The sequence below is a fragment of the Linepithema humile genome, chromosome 3 (assembly GCF_040581485.1).
Source record: "Linepithema humile isolate Giens D197 chromosome 3, Lhum_UNIL_v1.0, whole genome shotgun sequence".
Lineage (NCBI taxonomy): Eukaryota > Metazoa > Arthropoda > Insecta > Hymenoptera > Formicidae > Linepithema > Linepithema humile.
The window spans coordinates 29407988-29430073 of record NC_090130.1 but is presented as its reverse complement, the minus strand read 5'-3'; the positions used below and the strand labels follow the sequence as shown (position 1 = coordinate 29430073).

Sequence of the window (22086 nt, the reverse complement as noted above, 5' to 3'; positions counted from 1 at the left end):
GGAGAATATAGCTCCGCGCGCTCGTTTTTATTACACGCTACGATATTATTATCACACATTTTATATTTTTATTTTCATCCACCGCATATATTATGCACTATGTATAATCTCGGCCCTATATTTTCCCATGTTCGCTCTCCTCCATAAATGCGCCGCCCCGCGTCTCGCATCGATCTCATCACTTCTCCGATCGAAGGATGAGTGGGTGTGTCGCGAGTGACGCTTCCGGTCGCCGCCGGAGCGAATAATGAATCATCATACGCGGTGAACTCGTGGAAATGCGTTCTATTCACAGTTTGCAACTAATATTACATTGTACGACTTGATTATTCATGGAATCCACCTGTGATAATAATACAGCTCGCGTGCAAAAAATGAAACTTCATTAACCGCGGAGTAAACTTTTTTTTTTTACACACTCTTTCCCTGTTCGCCTCGCCCAATGTCGTATACTCGCAGCCTTGCTAGTCGCGGCGGATTATCGTCGTCCTTATTGCGACTCGCGCACTTATACGTCACCTCGTACACACCTTTCGTAAACAGGTAGTAGTACCGCAACCGTGCAAATATTCCGCGTAATAAACGTTTATTATCCACTGTCGCCTTCTTAATTAAGCTGCGTCATGCGTATATGCATATGTGTGCTAGGAAGTTTTCATTAAATTGTTTATTTGCTCTTCCGGCTCTCAGATCGTCACCTCGGAAACTGAAATAGCAGCTCCGCCCTTGGATATTCTTAGAGATCATATATTAATATATGTACATTTTTTTTAATAAACTGCGTTCTATTCTACTACTAAATTCCTTCATCAATTTGGAATAAACTCTTCTTTTAAAAAAAGGTTTACTACAAAAATTCTATCAAATTCTTATTTAATATTACACTTGAAAAATGTTCAAAAATCTGTACTTGTAGATTGGAATTGTATTTTTTTGTAGACATTTTTATTATCGCTTTATTATCGCGGCAAGTAATTTTTTTTGTAAATCATGTTGTACATTGGAGTTAAGTGCGCACTTCGCTAAACATTCCTCACCGCTTTTTGCTGGCTCTTTTTTCACGTTAGACCGCCATTTGTATCCAAGTGAACCCTAATGGTTTACGACGCGATTAACTTACCTGCGCGGCCCGATGTCTGCCCTTACGTGTACCCGCGAGGTACTACGCCTAGTCCGATCGCGAATTGGGGCTAACGAAGATAAATATCGGCGCAATATACATCGTAAAAGTGAGCTACTGTACGACGTATTGTATATATATATATATATATATATATATATATATATATACATACTTTTATATATATATATGTACACGTATTCTCTTTACGTGAAACGCAAAATGTCGCTGCAAGACAAACGGCCCCGCTGTCTCCTGCCGGCGGGCCCGCGGGCGATCGATTTTTAAAAGACGGCCGGAGAGAAAGAGCGATGCACAGTCGAGTGACGATGCACAATGCAAGCGGCGAAGGTATGCGCGTACACAAGCCGAAAGGGATTAAGTCCGTTAACCCGTGGAACCCGCTCGCATTTCACGTGTGATGCATGGCATTTTTTATTTATCGCACGTTCTATTTTATTTATCGGACAATGTCAACTTCGCGCTGTTGAACAAGTTTTTTTTTTCCTTATTCCGCCGATGGCGGTGATAAGCGGCGACAAACATCCGTAAGCGTATTTCTCTTCCGCTAAATCGTCGGAGCCCATGTAAGCATCGGACTAGTTTTTTTTTTTCCCCTCTCTTTTCCTGCGCAATTATGTAAGGTCGTTTGCAGCGGAGGTCATTAGCGAAGACCGAGGCGAAGACGCAAAATCGCGGGTGACCGCGGCGAGGGGCGGAGGCGGGGAGACACGTGGCAACGGAAACTGGAACGCCGTGATCTAAATCCCGAGTTTATGCGTCTGCATTATTAGCATTAGCATTCCGTAGTGGACCACAGGTTGCATGGCGGAGTGCAACCGACTTCCCCGCCCATTCTCGCGCGCACTTCCGTCACGGTTACGTAAACGCCCTCACGGCGGATAGGTAGGTGTGTGAACGGAGAATGAGAAGAGAATTTATTTCCAAACGGCTTTGAATTTATATTCTTGAGAAATAAGGATTGCGTGCCATAAAATTATATGGAAAGCCCCGCGAATCCGATAATCGCGATGTTTATATGGATTTCGGGCAATTTAAAAATAAGTCTTCAAATCTCACATCCGCCTTGGAATTTACGGATTTCTTCGCGCGAAATTGATCGAGGACAGTGCACTCTTCACGGATGCGTGCCCGCCGTTGTGCGATGAGCGTCCGAGCGTAAGCATCACGCCTCATTTTTCGCGGAACGCTCAGGGATGCGTGACGTCACAGCTTAACGCCAAGTCCTCGCTCGGGCTGCCACTTACACGCGCAATTGTGCAATTATTATTGCCAATAACGTTGTCGATCTCGAGGGCCGAGCGCGAAGATACGGCCGGTTGCACGACGTCGGCTACGGTGATGCCGGCGTGATGTACGAGCCTCCGATACGCGAGCGCCGCGCGATTTATTATGGCGCGTTATCGCGGCGTCGGGATTGTAAAAGAATTGCTCCCGAGCGTGGAGAATGGAGTTCCCAAAATAAATCGCTGAGTGATTTTTAGCTGGCTAAACGGGCCGTCGCGCGCCATTTCGTATACGCGCGTGGACGAAATAAATAACGCTTAATCGCGAAATTAAGCGTGAGTAGATAGCTAAAATTAGCTGTGAAATATATCAATACGCGGCTTGTCGCGCGCATATCCGGATTATTTTGTAAATGCGAAAAAACACGGTGAGAAAATAAGAGGTGCGCTGCTTCAAATTAAATTAAGATGAAAGTCTGTCTTAAGCACGCAACCGAGGGTAAGCAAACGCCGCCGGTGCTTGCGCGCCGTGTTCTACTTGAAGGAAAGCAAGCAGGAAACGTTTCCCCGATACGTACATTTCGCATTATCTCCGTAGCGACCAGAGGTTACCCGGAAACCAAGCGCAACCCCAGAACGCGCGCGCGCGAGCTAGCGCTTGAGAGTGTTTCGTTTCGTCGGTGTTGTACGACGCGCGGTTAAGAGGATGCAAGAGAAATGAACTCCTTACTTCTCTCGAGAAAATGGAGGAGAACCTTTCCACTTTTTTTTTTCCTTTTTTTTTATTTTATGCACTTTCGACGATAGGACACGCGGAAGACAAGGAACAAGGTGTCGGCCGCCGTTGCCTCAGCTACATATTATTTTACACTCTAACAGGGTACGGCGACGATATAACTATATAAAAAGAGGGCGAGGAGCAGAAAGGAAGCGGCAGGTGTATGAACACTCGATAAACATCCTCCGAAGATGGGACGATCTCACTTGTCCTCGCCCTCGCCCTCCTCCTCCTCGTCGAACTCGCCCTCCTCCTCGGCGATCGCTTCTTGATACTGCTGGTACTCGGACACGAGATCGTTCATATTGCTCTCGGCCTCGGTGAACTCCATATCGTCCATACCTTCGCCGGTGTACCAGTGGAGAAAAGCCTTGCGTCGGAACATTGCGGTGAATTGTTCCGACACTCTCTTGAACAATTCCTGTAATAGCATCCAATTTTCGGTTTAACTAAATCTGCGCCTTAAAAAACGGTTTACAAAACGCGAATCGAATGATAAAGCTGGATTTTTTAGAAAACTTGGTCTATAAATTGCGCCAGAGAAAATCCCACCTTATCCGTTTAGGAAATTACAAATATTTGCGAAAGTTGATCGATAAAGTTGAAAGTCGGAATGAAATTTTGTTTGGTGATTGAGTTTTGCGAGTGATAAATTGATTGAATTCTCGTCGTGTTTTACGGATACCGATAAATCGACTTACCTGAATAGCCGTGGAATTGCCGATGAAAGTCGCGGACATTTTCAGGCCGCGCGGAGGTATGTCGCAAACGGCGGTCTTCACATTGCTCGGTATCCACTCGACGAAGTAGCTGCTATTCTTATTCTGGATGTTGAGCATCTGCTCGTCCACCTCCTTCATCGACATCCTGCCGCGGAAGACCGCGGCCACCGTTAGATACTTGCCGTGTCGCGGATCGCACGCGGCCATCATGTTCTTCGCGTCGAACATTTGCTGAGTGAGCTCCGGCACCGTGAGCGCCCGATATTGCTGCGAGCCCCTGCGAGCGTTATTTCAAAATGTAATAGTGTCCGGCATATAATTTGATAATATAGATAGAAGGTCATACACACGAATAATTCCTCTTCAGTTAATTAATTAATTGCGTCAATTTTTGTTAATTAGGAAGGTAAAATAGCGGTCGGTACGTGCCGACATTCGATATCGACTTGCTTAAAAACACCGATATTCTATTTAACATAATTAGTTCCCCGGAGGAAATTTAAAACCTGGAAGTCAGCGGGGCGAAGCCGGGGATGAAGAAGTGCAGTCGCGGGAAGGGGACCATGTTGACGGCGAGCTTTCTCAGGTCAGCGTTAAGCTGGCCTGGGAATCTCAGGCAAGTGGTGACGCCACTCAGGGTCGCGCTGACCAAATGATTGAGGTCGCCGTAAGTCGGTGTGGTCAGCTTGAGGGTCCGGAAGCAGATATCGTAGAGCGCCTCGTTGTCTATGCAGTAGGACTCATCCGTATTCTCCACCAGCTGGTGCACCGAGAGCGTGCAGTTGTAAGGCTCCACCACGGTGTCCGATACCTTCGGAGGCAAGCAAGAATAGACGATAACGCGGAAACACACGGTACGTCGGCGCCGCCTGTATATGCGTATCGAGCCCGTGTATACACGCCGAGTATACGCATTGTACGCAAGCCGCAACGTGCGGCGCGCGCGGTATTGTCCTATTAAGGACAAAAGGTGGTTTCTGGTTGGCGCTTTGTTTCGCATCCATTGTATTTTATCCCGCGCGCATCGGGAAGACTTTTGCGCCGCACCGCCGAGAAATACAGCCCCCGGCGATTCTCGATACGCGGAAATTCGGGGCGTAAACTTTCGCCGCAAAATCTGATCTGGCATTATTCTCGAAAGCCATTCGAGATTTTATAGGAAAACATGTAGAACGTACTTTCGAAAGAACTTTAGAAGAGCGCTTAATCCGCGAAAGCAAAGTCTGGATTCTTCGAGATTTTAATTAAAGCGAGATTCAAAAAATTGAAATTGAAATTACTTTCGGCGAGGGTACCACGCTGAAGGTCATCATGATCCTGTCGGGATACTCCTCGCGGATCTTCGAGATGAGCAGAGTGCCCATGCCGGCGCCGGTGCCGCCGCCCAGCGAGTGCGTCAGCTGGAATCCCTGGAGACAGTCGCAGCTCTCGGCCTCCTTACGCACAACATCCAGGACGGAATCGACGAGCTCCGCGCCCTCGGTATAATGGCCCTTGGCCCAGTTGTTGCCGGCGCCGCTCTGGCCGAACACGAAATTGTCCGGTCGAAATATCTGGCCGAAAGGCCCCGCGCGGACCGCGTCCATCGTACCGGGCTCCAAATCCACCAAGATCGCACGCGGCACATACTTGCCGCCCGTCGCCTCGTTGTAATAGACGTTTATTCGCTCCAGCTGCAGATCCGAGTCGCCATGATACGTGCCCGTTGGATCGATCCCGTGCTCATCCGAAATCACCTCCCAAAACTGTAACCGTCAATGAGAGAACACAATATTCCGTCCCGAATTTTTCGCGGATTTCGATTTTCGATACGAAAAACAGAGAAAATTACGCTATAAAAATGCCGCGTGTTCCGATTTCCAGCATCGTCGAATAGGCAAAAAAAACTCATGCTCGCGCTTTTTAGAAAATAGAAATCTGAATTGATCGAAATTAGATTCTAATCGCCGTTGCTCGTTAAATCGATTAGGCGGAACGTATTTATTTGCGGACCCGCGGCTGGCATTTATATCTCGGACCGCGCGATCCTTTTTATCCGGGACGATTAATTCAAAGGATCGGAATGTACCTTGGCTCCGATCTGGTTGCCGCACTGGCCGGCCTGTAGATGTACTATCTCGCGCATGATCGCTGCTTTAACTTTGGCTTCACAAAATCTCCTTTCCGCTGCGATATGCGAACTCGGAATTGCAGCGAGACGCCGAACTCAAAACCAGTCGTCGTCTGTTTTCGTTACCGTGGAAATGCGAGAGCCGGATGCGCGCGTATTTCGTAGCGCGGCGACGCATTGGTAGACGAAGAGCGCGGAAGGATCTTCGACGCGACGAAACGCGTTGGAATTCCGACAAAATCCCTAACCCTAAGAACCGTAACTCATGTAATTTGGCTGAGTCGAACTCGCGTTCCCATGGATACGAGTCGAGATGAGAGGAGCGCGATCTCGGTTCCGCTTCTGTTTCGAAACAATTGAATGCGCAGCTGATGGAACAAAAGATTCACACCGGCATATCCGCTCCTTGTATTATACTCCTTGTGTTTGCCAATGTACAGGGTGTCGAGAAGAGACATTAATCTCTGCATGAATGTGGGATTTGAATATTCAAAGCGCTTTAATAACTCTGAAACTTGTTCTTGGAATTTTTTATCGTCTTTATTTAAAATCAACGATTACATATCTTTCTTAAATATTCCTCGTTATTTTATTGCGAAACATTTGACTCGAAAGTGTCCATTGAGGATGTTTATACAATTTCTATGTGGAATGCATTTCGAGTTTCGTAAATTGAATTCGTGTAATACTACTTAAGCGAGATCGAGGGGATCTAGACGAAGTCTGGGAAACTCTTGGTCGCGAAGGCTTCCGCTATCTCATTAACCAGCTCTCTGTACACGATAGGATTGACATTCTGCGCGAGTTGGTGCAACAGGAACCAATCGCCGAAGTGGAATACTCGTACGACACGCTCGGCTTTAGATCTCTCGAGCACGCGAACTGCGCCACGCAGAAGATACACTCTCGCCCAATGTTGAGAAAAAACTACAATCCTACAAAATACAAAAGCATAGTCAGTGAGCGACGTATTGATCCTGTAAAAGCTACGAGCAGATTTCTGTTGTGCAAAAAAAAAACGTGATTTATGGATTCAGTTCACAATTAAAAATACACTTTTCCAAAAATACAACGCAAGGAATCTCGCGTTTATGACGTCGCGAGAGATTCGCGACATGAAAAAATCTCGAGTCTAAACGCGCATGTAAAATAATGATAACTTTTCGAGATAGTTGGATTTTCTTTGTCTCTTCGGACATTGTAATCCGCTATGAGTGGCATCCCTATTATCGCCCGCGCCATAAGTTCCGAACGCGCCGATGCCGGCCGGACTTACATACCTATAGATTATCGCCAGGCAACCGACGCCCGCGAGGAATACCAGCCAGAACCAGAGAACGACAAATATCTTCTCGTTCACCACGTTCAACGGCAGCACGCACAGCGCGTCGTGAATCTGCACGGTGCCCGCCGGCCCGAAGTTGTGAATCGTACACTTCGTCACTTTTGGGAACAATCGCGCCATAGGGTCGACCCTTTCGCGAGGATTTTCTCCCGCGATAAACACGCTCACCAAGGGCCCGTATCGCCTAAACTGCCCCTCCAGAAATATGTCCAGCAGATATATCTGTCCTATCTAGCAAGGAAAAGTTTCATCGAGAGATGCTTTTCAGTAATTGAAATTTTTCATATTTTACAGTACTTAAAAAAATAATCTTTTATTCGAGTCGGTAAATACGTTAAGATAACAAGGTACAAAATTGTCGATACTTCTACTTTTATAGAATGATGAAGAAAATTTGCGACAAAGTGGCGTTTTATAAGTATGCTATTTTCGAAATGTATATTTTCGCGCGTCGGGCTCGCAACGAAGTTCCGACCGCATTTTGTAAGCCTGAGTTTATTGAACCCCGGAATTAATTATTCACGTTTATTTCCGCGCAATTTCCTCGCTTCTGACGTCACAATCCCGCTTAGCTGATCGAGAGCCCTTAAGCACCTTCGCAGACCGTTCATTTTCGAAGTACGAAGGGAATTGTTGCCTACCGAATTCAAGAAATTCAAGAGCTCGCAGACGAAGAAGCGCGTAGCGTAGAAATTGTGACTGTGCAGGTTCGTCCGGGTGAAATACGCGGCGAGCTGCTGCTTCCTCTCCGCGGTCCAGACGTCCCTCAGGAAAGGAGACTCGAGATCCCGCGAAAGAAGGCCTATGGTGCCTTTCTCCCAGATGCCCCATAACGCGCGCGGCACATAAAAAAGGATCGCTTGTAAGCCGAGGACGAAGCAGACCTGTCGAACGTCGAATTCTTATCTCTTGCAACTTTTCTCTAAATTACACTTTATCTTTCTGCCTGCCGCCAGCTCTGCCCGAACAGAGGCAAACTTTCAGCAGAGGCATAAAAGCGCGAATATTTTTATAAAAATTTAATGTATACAAATTAATAGTAAAATATTTAAAAAAAAATATATATAGGGGCGAATTTTGTTGAGGCTGTTTCATTTTTTGCGAAAAGCGCAGAGATGAAAATATTTATATCTGATTTAATATTTTCCCATTTTGTAGATCGAGATATTTCGGAAAACCCCGCTTGACTCTTTTTCACGTTATTCACGATGCAAATCGCGCGATACAGAGAGCGACGTGGATAACGGTAGATCTGCGATCTCTATTTCCATTTCCTCGCGCTGCCTTCCGTCGTCCGGACGTTTCCTTCGCATTCACGCGTTCGCGTTCCAGATTTCATTCACGCTCGCGCAATACGTCTACATGCGCCGAGAGCCGGGAGCGCCCTGACCATCGGAACGAAGTGCAGTCGTTATCATGCATCTCGCGTACCCGTCGGTGTGTCGAACGCGCGTTCGTCGTTGTGTGCATTCGATACGGAAACCGATTCGATCGACCAATTCGGCCGCACGCGCGCGCGTATGCGTCCCCCCCCCCCGCATTTCTCCTCGCTTGTTCAATTTTTCAGAGTGCCCCATCGAAAAACAATTTAAGAGTGTCTTTGACGAATTTCGAGTCGGTCTTTTCTTGGCAAAAATTTTCCCGAGAAGTCTAGCTGAAATAAGAGTCTTACAAAGATATTTTATACGGAACACATATAAAGATCCGTTCGGAGAACATAAGTAGATAAAGAAATTGCGGTTAAGTTCGGAATAGTCTGATCTGAAAAATTTTATTTGAGGTCTCTGAAGGGATGTAAGTGGAAAAATTTCGTCAAGAAAACGGACGTTGAAATCGAGACAAATATATGACGACGCTAATACTGATAAATCGTCAAAATACAGATATATCGGACTTTCAATCTGTCTCTCATCAATACGCCTATTTATCGGTTATCTGTCCGTATCGGTTATCTCTTCATCCATATCGTAAACGTTCTAAATTCAGCTGACCCACTGATAATATCGATGATGACGGGCTTCATCATCCGGAAGGGCCTGTCCCACGCCGGCACTCGCTACACCTCGTCCGGGGATTCCCTTCAGGTGTCGCGACACCGTGAACGTGCTGTAGATCCAGCAATACGCATTTACAGATTCTCTGTCTGCCAGAAAGATATCAATTGCGTAATGCCTGTTGTCGATGAAAGATAATTAAAAGCTAATGAACTCTGCAGAATGTATGTAAAAAAAATATTCCGCAGTCTATTGCTACATTGCAATACACATGTTTTTTTTCACTATTTAATTCTTATAATTTCAACTGTTGAAGCTAAAGGTTAGTAGAATTTGTACCGATGGAACTGTCGGTCATGCAAGAGATCGGCTCGCCGATATACTGCTTGGCAGTTACGAGGATGGTGCAAACGAGCAGCAGAAGAACGGTGACGCGCGAGTGCAGCCTGAAGATCACATTGTCGACACGGACAGACTCTTCCTGCAGAAGGCATTTAATAGGTGCGAAAAGGTCCAGCATGGTTATCGCGTGTTCTTTTGTCTCCCGGCATATCTCGCACGGAAACAAAGCACAATAGAGAAAATTCCGATGCGCATTGTGAAAAGAGAATGTTCGCAGCGTCGAGGAATTTATCGCGAAAATATTTTTCAACAGATTCGCCGTCACTCGTACAACTGACGTAAATTGATGTGCGAGAAAAAACGATGAGGGTGCAAGCGAAATAAATCGGATTAGTCGCATCAGAATTTAGCGCAAATAAAGTCGAAGATTGAGTTACAAGTGCCGGAATTGCCGATGACACTAAAACGACGGGCGACGAGAATTATCGTCGTGGTATATCATCGGCCATGTCCGAAACTGCATTCGCCTTAATTAGTTCGCGCTTAAGCGCCAAGTAGAAACTCGTAAATCTTGAACGGAGTGTTGTCTTCTGTAATTTTCATTTCTCGGCAACGGTTTTTCAATTTCGCCGCGCCGAGTCGCCGGGAAGCCGCTGCTCGGCCGCTCTGAAATTTGTCGGAGGGGTTCGTCCGAAAGAAAGAGAGCCATCCCTTTTTTTTCCTCGATTCCAAGGATACTCTTTATTAGTAAAAAATATAGTAATCATGATAATTGTTATTATCGCAATTACATGTCGTAGTAAGATAATCGTTATACCGTCGATTAAAGATAGCTGCGTATTAGTAGATAATGCGCGCGCTTAATACCGTTGCTCGGTCGTGTGCGTGTTGTTTGACTCCCTGTTTGGGCACGCGCGCGCGCGCGCGCGCGCGTGTGTGTGTGTGTGTGTTTGTGTATGAACGCGTGTACGTGTGTGTATCCACTATTGAGATTGTCGCTAAACCTACATAAATGCTTCCCTATATACAAACAAACACGATCCTAGAGCGCAGCAGCCCCGGGGGCGGCGGGCCAAGTTTCCGAGTCTGTTTCTTGCTCTAATTATAATGGCCCTCCTGGAGAAGGGCCAACCAACGTATATCGGATTAACAAGATCCCTTATATCGCCGCGACAGCCGGGCGAGGTCGCGCCGACGATTTTTATTTACCTTTTATTTATTTATTTGTTTAATTTACTTCTCTTCTCTTTATTCTAGCGCACCGGTTATTTTCTAAAAAGCGATTGGTTTTATAAACCTCCCTCTCCTTTTTTGCCTTATTATGTACAAACTGTTTGCACTGTCGATGATCACATGCATCATAATAGCTGCATATTTAGTAGGCACGCTCATTCGGTGTCATGGAGTTCAGACATCTTGCGAGTCGGCGAATCGTAGTTTCTTTTCTTTTCTTTTTTTTTTTTTTTTTTTGGTTGTTGTTTCTTTTCTCAATTTCTCTTTTTGTTTCCCAGCGATGCGGAGACGCGAAAGTAATTACACCTCACGATGGATACGATGTATCGCATTCGATTTGATCGCCGAATCTCAAGATGTTAAATCGACAAGGCGTGTCACGACCCGTCAGAAGTCACAGTTTCTGATGTGCTATCGATTCCTGCCGTTCTCGCCGTTTTTCTCTTGTATTTTAAGTCAATTTAATTCTACCTCGCGACGAGAGTTTTTCCCGCGAGAGTTCACGAAGCAGGATAACTTTGAGCAACCACTAAGAACTATATTTCAAAGTTAGAATCTACAACAATCGTTTCGCTGATTTGCGTCTGTACGGAGCGCGGGGAAAAGAAAAGCGCACGCCACATCGTCGCGATTTTCTAGAGGTAGCAACACCGCCCCCTAATATAATAATAATAAATTATAGTCGCAAAATATACGATATGAATATGATATAATATAAATAATTGAATTACTGATTATCTTATTGTGAAGTAATTGCAATTAACTGAAACTAAATCTACAAACTTCCTTCAATCTACTTTATTTTCCAGCTTCTTTGGTTTTTATTATCGATAATTATAAGCGGAGTAATATTCGAAGTTAAAGAAACGGAATGATAGAAATACAATTTGCTAACTGTATATCATTAAAGCTACTTACGTACTCCGTAAAATGTCTTGCTACCGCTAGAAAGGAAAAGAGCCGTTTCGCCAGCCGTACATCAGCAATGGATATAATTCGATCGTCGCGAATCTACAAATCTTCTCTGAGCGATCATACGGGAACAACCGGGATGAGGAACTACGTATGAAGTTCTATGTCTATGGCAGTGTGTGGAGACGTGATGATAATACAACGCGGCAGTGGCTTCGGTTCGAACTTTGTTCGTTGCTGCGAGGGAGGGGAACGTATGGATCATTAGTTCCGCGAAATTCACATGAATAGAGGAACCGATGGTGCGATAGGGCACGGGACGAGTGATCGATATCACCGCTGACGATACAACACGTGGAGACCGCGAACAGAGCGGTAAGAACCGGAGTTCCTTCTTTCGCGATTAGCGGAACAAACACCGACGTTTCGTTCAACCCGGGAGCATCACATTGGGAAAATTACTCGTAAGCGCCGTCGGATTTGTCGCTTCGAACAGCATTGAAGTACGCTCCTTTTGTGGAAGCGGATTTCAAGAAAGAGAGAGAGAGAGAGAGAGAGAGAGAGAGAAAGAGAGAGAGAGAGAGAAAATTCTTCGAGAGCATACCCATCTCAAACAACGCAGAAGTCCAAGATACGATTGCATTGGCGATCCCAACGGATTAAATAAGCTCCTCTTATAGATTTGCTATGTTTTTCTGGATTATAGTCTTATTCGCGATATATTCAGAGAAAGGGAATTATTTAATCAAGTTAAGCGCCGTTGATGCAACCGGTTAAAAAAAAATCAAGAATATCGGAAAAAATTAGCACAACGTAAAAAAAGAAAAGAAAAAAAAAAAAAATGAACGAAGAATCTTGATTCCTCGAGAAATGGCCATGAATTAAATTAAAACTTCCGCGTCGTTTGGGATTGTGCATGCGCCCGCGAAGGATCGATCGCGCGCAGTCTAATAGGGCACGTGAATGTCCCTGGAGCGCGATCGTCCTCGGCAGAGCCTGCAAACGGCGATGAAGCACGCCAGGCCTAGAAGAATAGCCAGACCGGCGCCCAGACCGGCGCCGGCCCAGCCGGCAGGCCCGGTCAAGCCGTTGCCGTTGCCGTTGACGGGACCGCCGCACGTCTCCACCGCCTCGTCGTCCGGCTCGTAGAAGGTGCTGTTGGTCAGAATGCCGAGTATCGGCAGACCGCGGCTCGGACAGTTGACGACGCCGTTGCAGAGCAGCCTCGCCGGGATGCATCCCGCGTCGCCGGGACACTGGAAGCCGCAGTCCTCGAGCTTGCCGGTGTTGAGGGCGCCGGAGCCGTCGCGAGGCAGATGAAAGAGCTCGGTCCAGGCGATTTTGAAGGCCGCCCGCGCCGGCGCCATCGAGCCGGTGAACTGCAGGATCACGGCGGGCGATTCCTCGCCGCCGTCGGCGGCCGTGGCGCTGACGCCCGGAACCGGATGTTCCGTCGTCGGTGTGATCTGCGCCGCCGATATGATCGGCAACTCCCTCACGTGGCTGACGTTCTCGCCGCAGATTCCCAGATACGGCTCGGCGCTGCCCGGCAGAAAGATCTCCAGCTTGCCGTCCTCGCAGGAGCGCGACGCGAACTTGATTTTGTCGAAGTGCAGCCAGAGATCGCGCTCGCGATTCACCCGCAGTTCCCAGATGCACTTGATGGATCTGGGCGGCGTGACGTATCCGAGCGCCTCGTAGTGCGGGAACTCGATCTCGCCGTCGGTGGTGGCCGGCAAGAGGGCCGGTCCGCACAGCGGGCTGTGCGCGAACTCGTAACTCGCCTCGAAGAGCGGCGCGGGCCACTTGAAGTAGCTGGAGGCCGCGTGTGCGCCGTCCACCAGGAGTTTCAGGTCCAGTCTGTCGCCGCGGGAAACGACTCTGAGAACGGGCGGTCGCGGGCCCGACGGGGAACTCGTGGGCGCGGGGGTGCCGTTGTTATTCGAACGGCAGAGGCAGTGAGATTTGACGCCGTCGGGACCGGGCTCGCGTACGATCACTCGGTCCACCCGGCTGTCTCGGCAGTGGCCGCACTGCACGTACGGATGCTCCTTGAAGTTGATGGACTCGATGACGAGGATGACTCGCGCGTACAATCGCTTGTCCGTGACGAAGCTGTAGGTGCAGGACAGATCGGCGGGCGGATCGCCCGGTCTCTTGTACACGAGGGTGTTGAGCGGCGAGCGCAGCCGGCCGGAGCGCGATTTCCACGAGGCGAAGATCTCGTCGCACTCGGTGCCGTCGACGGGCTCGCCGAATCGCGTGGCGTTGAAGAAATCGTAGTGCGCCCAGTAGTAGAGCGAGCTGCCGGAGTAGCTGCCGGTCTTGCTCTCGAATCGCACGAAGAGCGCGTTCGACGTCGACACGAAGTCGTGCTTCTCCATCGGCTTGCTGAACGTGTCGCAGAAGGTCTTGATGATACGCGCGTCGTCCGGCCAGTCGGCGTCGTAGAGGGTCAGGCTCTCGCCGCAGTCGCCGTCGTACGGCTGTATCGGCGACTCGATGCGATTCACGCGGAAGCTGGGGAAGTAGAGGCGCGCGATCTCGCCGGGTCGGCCGCGCAGCAGATACGTGCAGCTGGTGTGCGGCGGATACCAGTGCGCGACCGACAGGAAGATGCCCTCGTTGCCGCTGACGAGGGACTCGCTGTTCAGCAGCCAGTCGCAGCTGCCGTTCTTCACGCCGGCGGTCTCCACGTGGCCGGGCCAGTTGCCCACGTTGAAGTGGAAGCCGGTGTTGAGCAGCGGACCCGCCGGCGACGACACGAACTCCACGTACAGGTCCTCGCTGGTGCCGATGATGCTGTACGGGAACTTGCCCATTCCGCAGAACGTGCCGATCACCGGGCTGCTCTCGTTCTTACCGTCGTACACGCGTATGTAATCGTAGGGGCAGTGCTCCGAGCCGGAGCTGATCGGTCGCATCGGGCACGTCATGATGTTCTCGCATCGCTGCCCGTCGATGTTGAACTCCTCGTTCTCGATGTAGAGCTTGATGAACGGCAGCCGCGTGTTCAGCCGATACTTGCAGTGCAGCGCGCGCGGATAGATGCCCGGATAAGCCGGGCTTTGCACGTAGCACGTCTGCAGCCGGCAGTCTTTGAACACGCGCTCGCAGTAACTGCCGGGCACGATCTCGCCGCGACGATTCGGATAAAGCTCCGGGTGCTGGCCGTATCTCAGATACACCTCGAACTGCTGCTCGGCGCGCGAATCGAAGCTGAAGTACGTCTGATCGGTGAAATTGTCCGCGTGGAAGATCACCCGCACGAAGCTGGTCTCGCTGATGAAGGTCTGCGGCTGCTCGGACTCGCCGCAGTAGACGCCCGGGTCCTTGCGATTGCTCACCTCCGTCTTCGTGTTGCCGTCGATGATCTGAAACAATGACCGGGAACAACGCGCGCTGGGTGTGCATACAACGCTCGGCGGCGATCGATGAACGTAAGGACATCGCGTCGAGAATCTAGGAACGGCTCGATCCATTTTAACGACTGTCCCATTTTTGCGACGGCAATTTCGTCGCGAGTGAAGCGAGTGGAAGGTCCTCGATATCTCCAAGATTTAATGAATTATTTCAAAGTTATATGGACATTAATTATAGACTAAATATTATTTATATGGACGTCTTAATGTTTAATGAGAAATTCTCCGGCCAATTTAAAGTTGAATTTTCCTCGACGAAAATATCGGAGATCGTCATTTATATTGCAACTTTCCAATTTTCAACATCATATATCTTCGTAATTAAACCTCAAATTGCAATTGTGCTAAATTCGTCCTAAAGTTACCCGAAGAACATGTTATTCGAGCCCATAACTCGATAATTAGCGTCTGTACACTCGCTGAGAAAAAATCGACTATAAACTGGCGAAGAAATCTGTCGTTGAAAAATAGCGCGAGAAATAAGATACTTTGTATCGTCGATTAAACATGAAGCGAGACTCAAAACGATACCTTGTAATCCGTCGAAAGATGACTTTGTGATTCGTACCGAATTTATAGGAGTTTAAAGCAAATAGCAATTCCGCGAAATCTAGGTAATCGACAGAAGTAAATAGAAATTGATATAAGAAATCAATTATTTCTGCAAAGATGCACAGGATTCATGGAACATCGTAGGAAGTAATTGATCTGTAAATTTGCGCCGAAATAATACAAATTTGCGCAGAAAATAGTCATTTAAATGGAAAGTAATTATTCCGCAAAGATACACTATCCATTTCGCGTCGCGAATCTTACAATCTCGTGCAAAGAGGAAACGTACGTACTAGTGCCACTATTGACTTTCCGCTTCTTTTTTTTTTTTTTTTCGCCGGTGTAAATTTAAAAGTCGCGAGAAAAACGGTGGGAAAAATATAGAGGCGAATAGAGAGCACAGAAGAACGGACAGGCAGAAAGAGTGAGAGAATGAGTGAGAGAAAGGAGAGGAGAAGAGAGAGGTTTACAGCGTCACAAAGATCAATACCTGATACCGAAGTAACTGAGAGAGGTGGCAGCAGGACGAGTGCGCCCGCGCGCGTTTACGCTCGAAAGAGGAAAACGGAGGAAGGGGAGAGAAGAGAGAGAGAGAGAGAGAGAGAGAGCGAGAGAGGCAGAGGAGAGAATCACTTATCGCGCGCTCGTCTCTATATTGGCAATGCTCTAATTCGCGACATTGATACGGCTGCGTTCGTCTCCCTCGCGCGCGCCGATAATTCACGGTGGCGTTAACGCCAGACCGATCCGGCCTACCCTTATAACAACCGCAGCGTAACAAACCCGCGAATCACCCCCGTCGATATCCGCAAACGACGTGTGCGATTCATCAAGGGGCTCCGCGGAGGCTTATCCTCGTAGCGCCCGGAGAATCCTGCGCGACCTGTTATCCGAGGATCTCTACTTCAGGTCTTAAATCTCGCTCGACTCGATTCAGCTTAACTTAATAACAGCGGCCGCGGCCGTTACGTATGATAGATTGCTATGTTTATCGGTGGACTCCACTATTTTCCGCTTCGCACTCGAGGGTCGCTCGAAAGTACGAATCCTAAACGCGTGTCTAATTCGCTCCGCGGGGCGTAAAATAGACTCTTGCACGCACCGTTGCGCACAACGAGGCGAGTTCGACAATAATCAGACGCGCGCGCGCGGACTTTCGCGCACAATCCCGCGCTTTTTATCCTCGCATAACTTACGGATTCACGCGCGCATTTCCGTCACGCCGTGCTGGCCTGATTATATTCCGCGCGCGAATCGGTCCGCGATCCAAAGAGATACGAGCCACTGGCATCCCACCGTTTCTCCCCCTCCACCTTCTCCCCCTCGCCACCACCCGTCGCGGCCTGGCGTCGCGTCCGAACTTGAATCGAAAGAATAATCGCGGAACGCGCTATTGTCGAATCGAAATTAAATTCCAGCGGCCGGTTAATTGGCTGGATTCTCCCTATTCAATTAATAGGAACGCGCAGCGAAAGGGAGAGGGGGGGGGAGAGGGTAGGAGACGCGACGAGAGACGGATTCGGGAGTTGCGCGTCATTCGAGCGCGCGGGATCCTAAAATTAGGATCCCGGCGTACCCTCCGACGGAGGGCACCCGCGGGAGGAATATACATATATATTTTTTTTTCCAAGCGCACTCACCTGAAGATAGCCGCCGCTGCAGGTGGTGGCGTTCTCCAGCACCCCGACCTTAAACTTCTTGAAGCGCACCCGCAGAATCCAGTCCCGGGGCGTCCCGCGGAAGGCACGGAAGCGGTACCAGCACGACAGGGGCTTGCCCCAATTCGCTGGGGTCACCGCCGGACTCGACACATCCTCGTAAATGTCGACTGTTTTGTTGCAGTGGCCTCGGTCCGCTGAAATAAAGGCGGCTAGAGCCGGCAACGGCGGAGGAGGGGACGACGCGCGTCGCCAAGTGTGTCCTCTCCTTCATCTCGTTTATTAGCATTTCCAGCGCCGGTTATGCTCATTAATAATAATTAAATGATTTTAATTATATCGGTAATGAATGACAAATCTTATTAATTAACGCTAATGGAAAAATAGTCCGCCAATTAGAGCCCGCGCGGAATATCGAGGAATGTTTCGCGCCGCTGAAGCCAACAACGAGCTTCCAGCGGAACGCTGTATATTTTTCCGCTTAGCTTCCCCGCGCGCCTGACTTTTTCAATGTGGAAAATTAGGGAAACGCGATAAGCGACCATCTCCCGGGGCGTTCGAGCGCGGGGAAAAATCGACTTCAAGTTAGTTGGGGAATTCGTTATTAAATTCAACGTCGGGGAGGGGGGAGCGCGCGGGAACGTCCCGTGTACGCCCTATTAGAGTAACGGCATTTTCCGTCGAGCGTCGACCCAGTTGGGTCGACGTAGGGACCGATAAAGGAGAGACGGGACACGCGGAACCGAAGGGAAAAGGACGACGGCGAGTAAGGAGCGACAACACGCGACACAAGTTTCGGCCGTGTAATCGATATTCGACCCGCTTGCAAGATATCTCTTATAAAGCGGCAGCATTATAGGGCCGGACCGCCCCCTCGTCCGTAAATCATCTTCTCCGCGAGCGTCAACCCCTCCGCGCGGCCCGCGGCCGGGGTGAAATCTCTCTAATGCGAGGGTTAAGATCCGATGCCGCGCGTCTCGTCTGCTGTTAGCGCCGATAATTCGGCCTGTTAGCCGCTGCAACGGGCTCGCGATAATTGCCGATAGCTTGGGATAAGTAGCGCCCGGTTAAAATGAGTCTTCGTTAAACCGCGCATCATCGGACTCGAACGCTCGCGAAATCTTCCGGCGGAGAGATCGGCAATCGCTCGCTCGGAATGGATCCTTCTCGCGCCGAATTCTATCGACTCGATTCAATTAGGCGCTCGAAGGGATATAATTGCGACGAGTTTGTATATAGCGCGGGAAAGCGTGAGAGACGAATTGAAGAAATATAATGGGCGAGAGATTTGTTTTGTTATTACATCGCTCTTGTTCTTTTCTCTATCATTCCGCGCGGACCGGGAGAATATTTTGAAAATAAACCGCATAAATCCGCGCGCGCAAAATCGTTAAAGCGGAACCGCTCATTTGACGGATATCGTGAAATGCTCAAGAGCGGTGTCGGATTGCCGCGAATAAATATAGAGATCGCTCTCGCGTGTCGCTGGCGCTGGAAATTTGAACTCGCCGGAATTATACCCTCGGTCGCGCAACCCCCTTTGGTCGGATTAGACTTACCTCTGCGAATGGCAGCGGGACTGGGGGTGGCCAGAAGCAGGAGGAATATGGCGAAAAATCCCCAGCCCCAGCTACCGAGGAGTACCGGCACAGGCATTCGAGGCATTCCCGGGGACAAGTGCCGAGGCTGTCAAAATACCTCCGCTTTCTCTCCTCTTATCTCCATTTGCCTCTCCTGCCGAGAACTACCTGTGCACGCATACAGAAAGAGATCGGTCGTACGTATGGTAATATCATTCATTGATCCTTCCTATTATGTGCATTGGGAAAAAATATCGAGGATCGCGCGGCGCGTGACATATTTCCTTCGAAATTTCACCACGGGAAAATATCGCGCTCTTTTCACGTCGCGGCGGCGGAGGATTTTCACGTTGCATCCAAATATAAATATACGTAAAATATATACGCATGGGATGTAAAAATATAAATTTCAAAGGATGTACGTGGATGAATCTAATTTCAGTCGAATAGAGCCTTGTTCTCCGATATTAAATTGGTCTTCCGATAAAAAAAAAAAAAAAAAACTGCCTCGAGCGCTTAAAAAGTGATGAAAGGAGAATTATTAATTCGAACCGGAAAGAATTCTTACTCTCCTATTTTGCATGATCACGCCGTTCGCCACTCGAGAGAGAAAGAGAGAGAGAGAGAGAGAGAGCGGTGTCTCTATAACATGAGTTGTTTGATGGAACGCAGGCGCAAGTACGAGCGCGTCGCGTTATCATATCCCCGAAGGACAATAAGGGACACCGCATGGTTTGTCAGATGGGTCGAGCATATGCCGGAAGGGCCTCGTTCGTACGTTCGCGTCGAGAGAGCGGGGTGATAATTGGTTAAATCCGCGTTGACTCCGCAATCGACAACAGTACTTCACCTCCGGAATTTTCTCTCCCTTTTTCACCGTAGTACTCTCTCCCCCTTTCATTCACCGTCGCTTTCCTCCTTCCCTCCCCCCCCCCTCCCTTCTCCCCTCGCATTTTCGCGTCGCATTCATTGTCTCTCGAGGATTCGGTGCTTTTTTTTCTCCCCCCCTCCGGTGCACATGCACGCAATTTCCGCAACAATTCAGATTGTTCAGCGCGACGATTCAAGTATCTAAAGACCGGAATTCCGTATTGCGAGGATCCGGGTATCAAAATTTAAAGGGCCAAGGTCGCGGGGGATCCTTTTTTTCAGATGACGGATCGTCCGTCGGATCGACGGGTTCGCGAATTTTCAGATTCCGCCGGCGTACGTGAATCGAATAAAGGCAGGCGCGTGCCGGAAATGTCGAATGAACTGCGTTCGGGCCAGTTGGCGCATCAGCAATTTAGATCGTGCGTTGATTACGCGCGTGCATATACGCGCGACGCATTCGCGGGCGCGCGTTTTCTGCCGGGCGAAACAAGCGAAACGGCGAAAACGGTGGCCGGGTAGCGGGACCCGATTTCGCGGGATCGTCGAGCGAATGTTTTTTTCCAATTTGCCGATACGCCGCCAACGACCGTGATTATTTCGTATTACCGTCCACGACGCCGAAAGCGCGCGTTTCGGCGCGCGAGACGCATACGCAAACGAGGATGCGTTTTGCGATTCCCGAGCGATTTGGTCGCGATTGCACCAACAGTTTGGACTTCGGCAAGAGTCCGGTGATTTTTTCGCCCCACTTTACATCGCAGCCTGCGATTCAAAAGAGGAAGAGAATCTAATTGAAAATATTCAATTCATTAAAATCGATTATGTGCGATGAAACATCGGTGCGATCGTCGATGTGGCTCGAAGGCTCGGAGGATTCGCAATGCAATTTCTCTTCTCGGGAGACAATCTTTGGATCGTCAGTCGCTTTGCGCGACGACAAATTACGAAAATGTGCAATGTTTTCTCATGCATCCACGCACCTTTACCATAACACTCTCATGCTCGCAGGCTGCAGCCTCCTCCGACGGTCCTCGGGGCGCCAGTCCTCGCAGCCGATCGAAATCACCGACGCGATATCCTGCACGCGGCTCTCGTCGGGCATGCCATCCTCTCCCACGTCAGGGTCGGCCGAATTTTCGAAAATTCCGGCGAGAGTCCTGCGGAGCGGGAGTCCTACCGTGAGCGGGGTCCTCGCGGAGGGCCGGATTTACATCGTCCCCGACGTATCGACCACGACCACGTCGCCTGGCACAGTTTCCCCCGCGATTCTTAACCGCGCACTGACGCACATAGGACGCTCCGTGCGTGGACGCTGCTCGGGGATAAATTCCCCTGGACCACCACCACCGCCACTGCCGACGGTGGTCCTAGTCCGGACGAGCACTGCCGCCGCTGCCGCCGCCGCCGCCGCCGCCGCCGCCGTCGCCGCCGTCGCCGCTGCTGCTGGACGCAGCGCGTGGATCATCAGCGCGTCATATCGCGAGGCATCCGCGGCACCGAGAGCGCGGTGCACGAGGAGCGGATGGAGAGAGTGGCGGCTGAACGAAGAGAAGTCCGGAGGAAGCCGTGGGTGACGTGGGTGAGAGAGGAGGTGTGACGTGATCGCACAGGACGAGAAAGCACGATCGCACTGTGCCGGTTGGGAAGCCAGGCTGGCGAGTCGACCGCTCCGGCACGAAAACTCGGAACGTGCTGGCTGGCTTAACGTCCGCCGTCCGCTCCGATCGGAGCTGCGGCGGGTCGAAGCTTGCGCAAGCTCCCTGGCGTTCTCTTTCCCGCTGTCTTTCTCCCACGACGTCGGCATGGCGGAACGCTTCGTTCTCTCTCTCTCTCTCTTTCTCCCTTTCTCCCTCTCTTTCTCTCCCTCTTTCTCTCTCTCTCTCTCTCTCCCTCTCTCTTTCCCCTCGTGATCCCTCCGCCCCGTTTCGCTCTTCGCTCTCCTTCCGTTTACGATGACTTTCATTGAACTGCTCTCGCTCCCCTGGTCTCTCCTGCCTGCCCTCCCTCTCTGCCCCCCCTGCCGCCTCACCACTCTCTCTCGGGCCGCCCTGCGATGACCTATTGCACCTATTGCCGCCCTGCGTCCTCCTGCGTTATTCCGACCCTTCTGCTCGAGTCTTCTGTTGTCGGCCCGCTTTTTACTCTCTCTCTCTCTCTCTCTTTCTCTTTTTTTTATCTTACGGCTCGCATCTTTCTCT

General features: G+C 49.6%; 3 protein-coding genes across 3 annotated transcripts; all 3 read right to left on the bottom strand.

The window, feature by feature from the left end:
- Nucleotides 1–2802: 2802 nt before the first annotated feature.
- On the bottom strand, nt 2803–6247 carry LOC105669892 (tubulin beta chain-like). Its single transcript, XM_012363091.2, has 5 exons — nt 5936–6247; nt 5148–5612; nt 4374–4678; nt 3847–4144; nt 2803–3566 (listed from the first exon to the last, which is right to left on the bottom strand). The coding sequence occupies exons 1-5, from the start codon at nt 5990–5992 to the stop codon at nt 3348–3350; spliced, it is 1344 nt and encodes a 447-aa protein (XP_012218514.1). The 5' UTR covers nt 5993–6247; the 3' UTR covers nt 2803–3347.
- Nucleotides 6248–6471: 224 nt separating this feature from the next.
- LOC105669712 (innexin inx2-like) lies at nt 6472–10235 on the bottom strand. Its single transcript, XM_012362807.2, has 5 exons — nt 9656–10235; nt 9314–9465; nt 7964–8206; nt 7258–7553; nt 6472–6912 (listed from the first exon to the last, which is right to left on the bottom strand). The coding sequence occupies exons 1-5, from the start codon at nt 10056–10058 to the stop codon at nt 6690–6692; spliced, it is 1317 nt and encodes a 438-aa protein (XP_012218230.2). The 5' UTR covers nt 10059–10235; the 3' UTR covers nt 6472–6689.
- An 860-nt stretch (nt 10236–11095) lies between these two features.
- On the bottom strand, nt 11096–22086 carry LOC105669893 (cubilin-like). Its single transcript, XM_012363092.2, has 4 exons — nt 20869–22086; nt 18995–19183; nt 17418–17632; nt 11096–15177 (listed from the first exon to the last, which is right to left on the bottom strand). Exons 2-4 carry the CDS (start codon nt 19098–19100, stop codon nt 12751–12753), a joined length of 2748 nt encoding a protein of 915 aa, XP_012218515.1. The 5' UTR covers nt 19101–19183; nt 20869–22086; the 3' UTR covers nt 11096–12750.

What these genes read in the sequence shown, in the direction of transcription:
- LOC105669892 (XM_012363091.2), bottom strand. Translation starts at nt 5,992, where the DNA reads ATGCGCGAGATAGTACATCTACAGGCCGGCCAGTGCGGCAACCAGATC. An exon ending in GCAACCAGATCGGAGCCAAG is followed by an intron (nt 5,613 to 5,935) that starts GTACATTCCGAT and finishes TGACGGTTACAG; the next exon opens with TTTTGGGAGGTGATTTCGGA. An exon ending in GCAATTCCACGGCTATTCAG is followed by an intron (nt 3,567 to 3,846) that starts GTAAGTCGATTT and finishes ATGCTATTACAG; the next exon opens with GAATTGTTCAAGAGAGTGTC.
- LOC105669712 (XM_012362807.2), bottom strand. Translation starts at nt 10,058, where the DNA reads ATGCGACTAATCCGATTTATTTCGCTTGCACCCTCATCGTTTTTTCTC. An exon ending in CATGACCGACAGTTCCATCG is followed by an intron (nt 9,466 to 9,655) that starts GTACAAATTCTA and finishes TCTTTCTGGCAG; the next exon opens with ACAGAGAATCTGTAAATGCG. An exon ending in ATCATCGATATTATCAGTGG is followed by an intron (nt 8,207 to 9,313) that starts GTCAGCTGAATT and finishes GACGTTCGACAG; the next exon opens with GTCTGCTTCGTCCTCGGCTT.
- LOC105669893 (XM_012363092.2), bottom strand. Translation starts at nt 19,100, where the DNA reads ATGCCTCGAATGCCTGTGCCGGTACTCCTCGGTAGCTGGGGCTGGGGA. An exon ending in TCCCGCTGCCATTCGCAGAG is followed by an intron (nt 17,633 to 18,994) that starts GTAAGTCTAATC and finishes CCTTTATTTCAG; the next exon opens with CGGACCGAGGCCACTGCAAC. An exon ending in GCAGCGGCGGCTATCTTCAG is followed by an intron (nt 15,178 to 17,417) that starts GTGAGTGCGCTT and finishes TCATTGTTTCAG; the next exon opens with ATCATCGACGGCAACACGAA.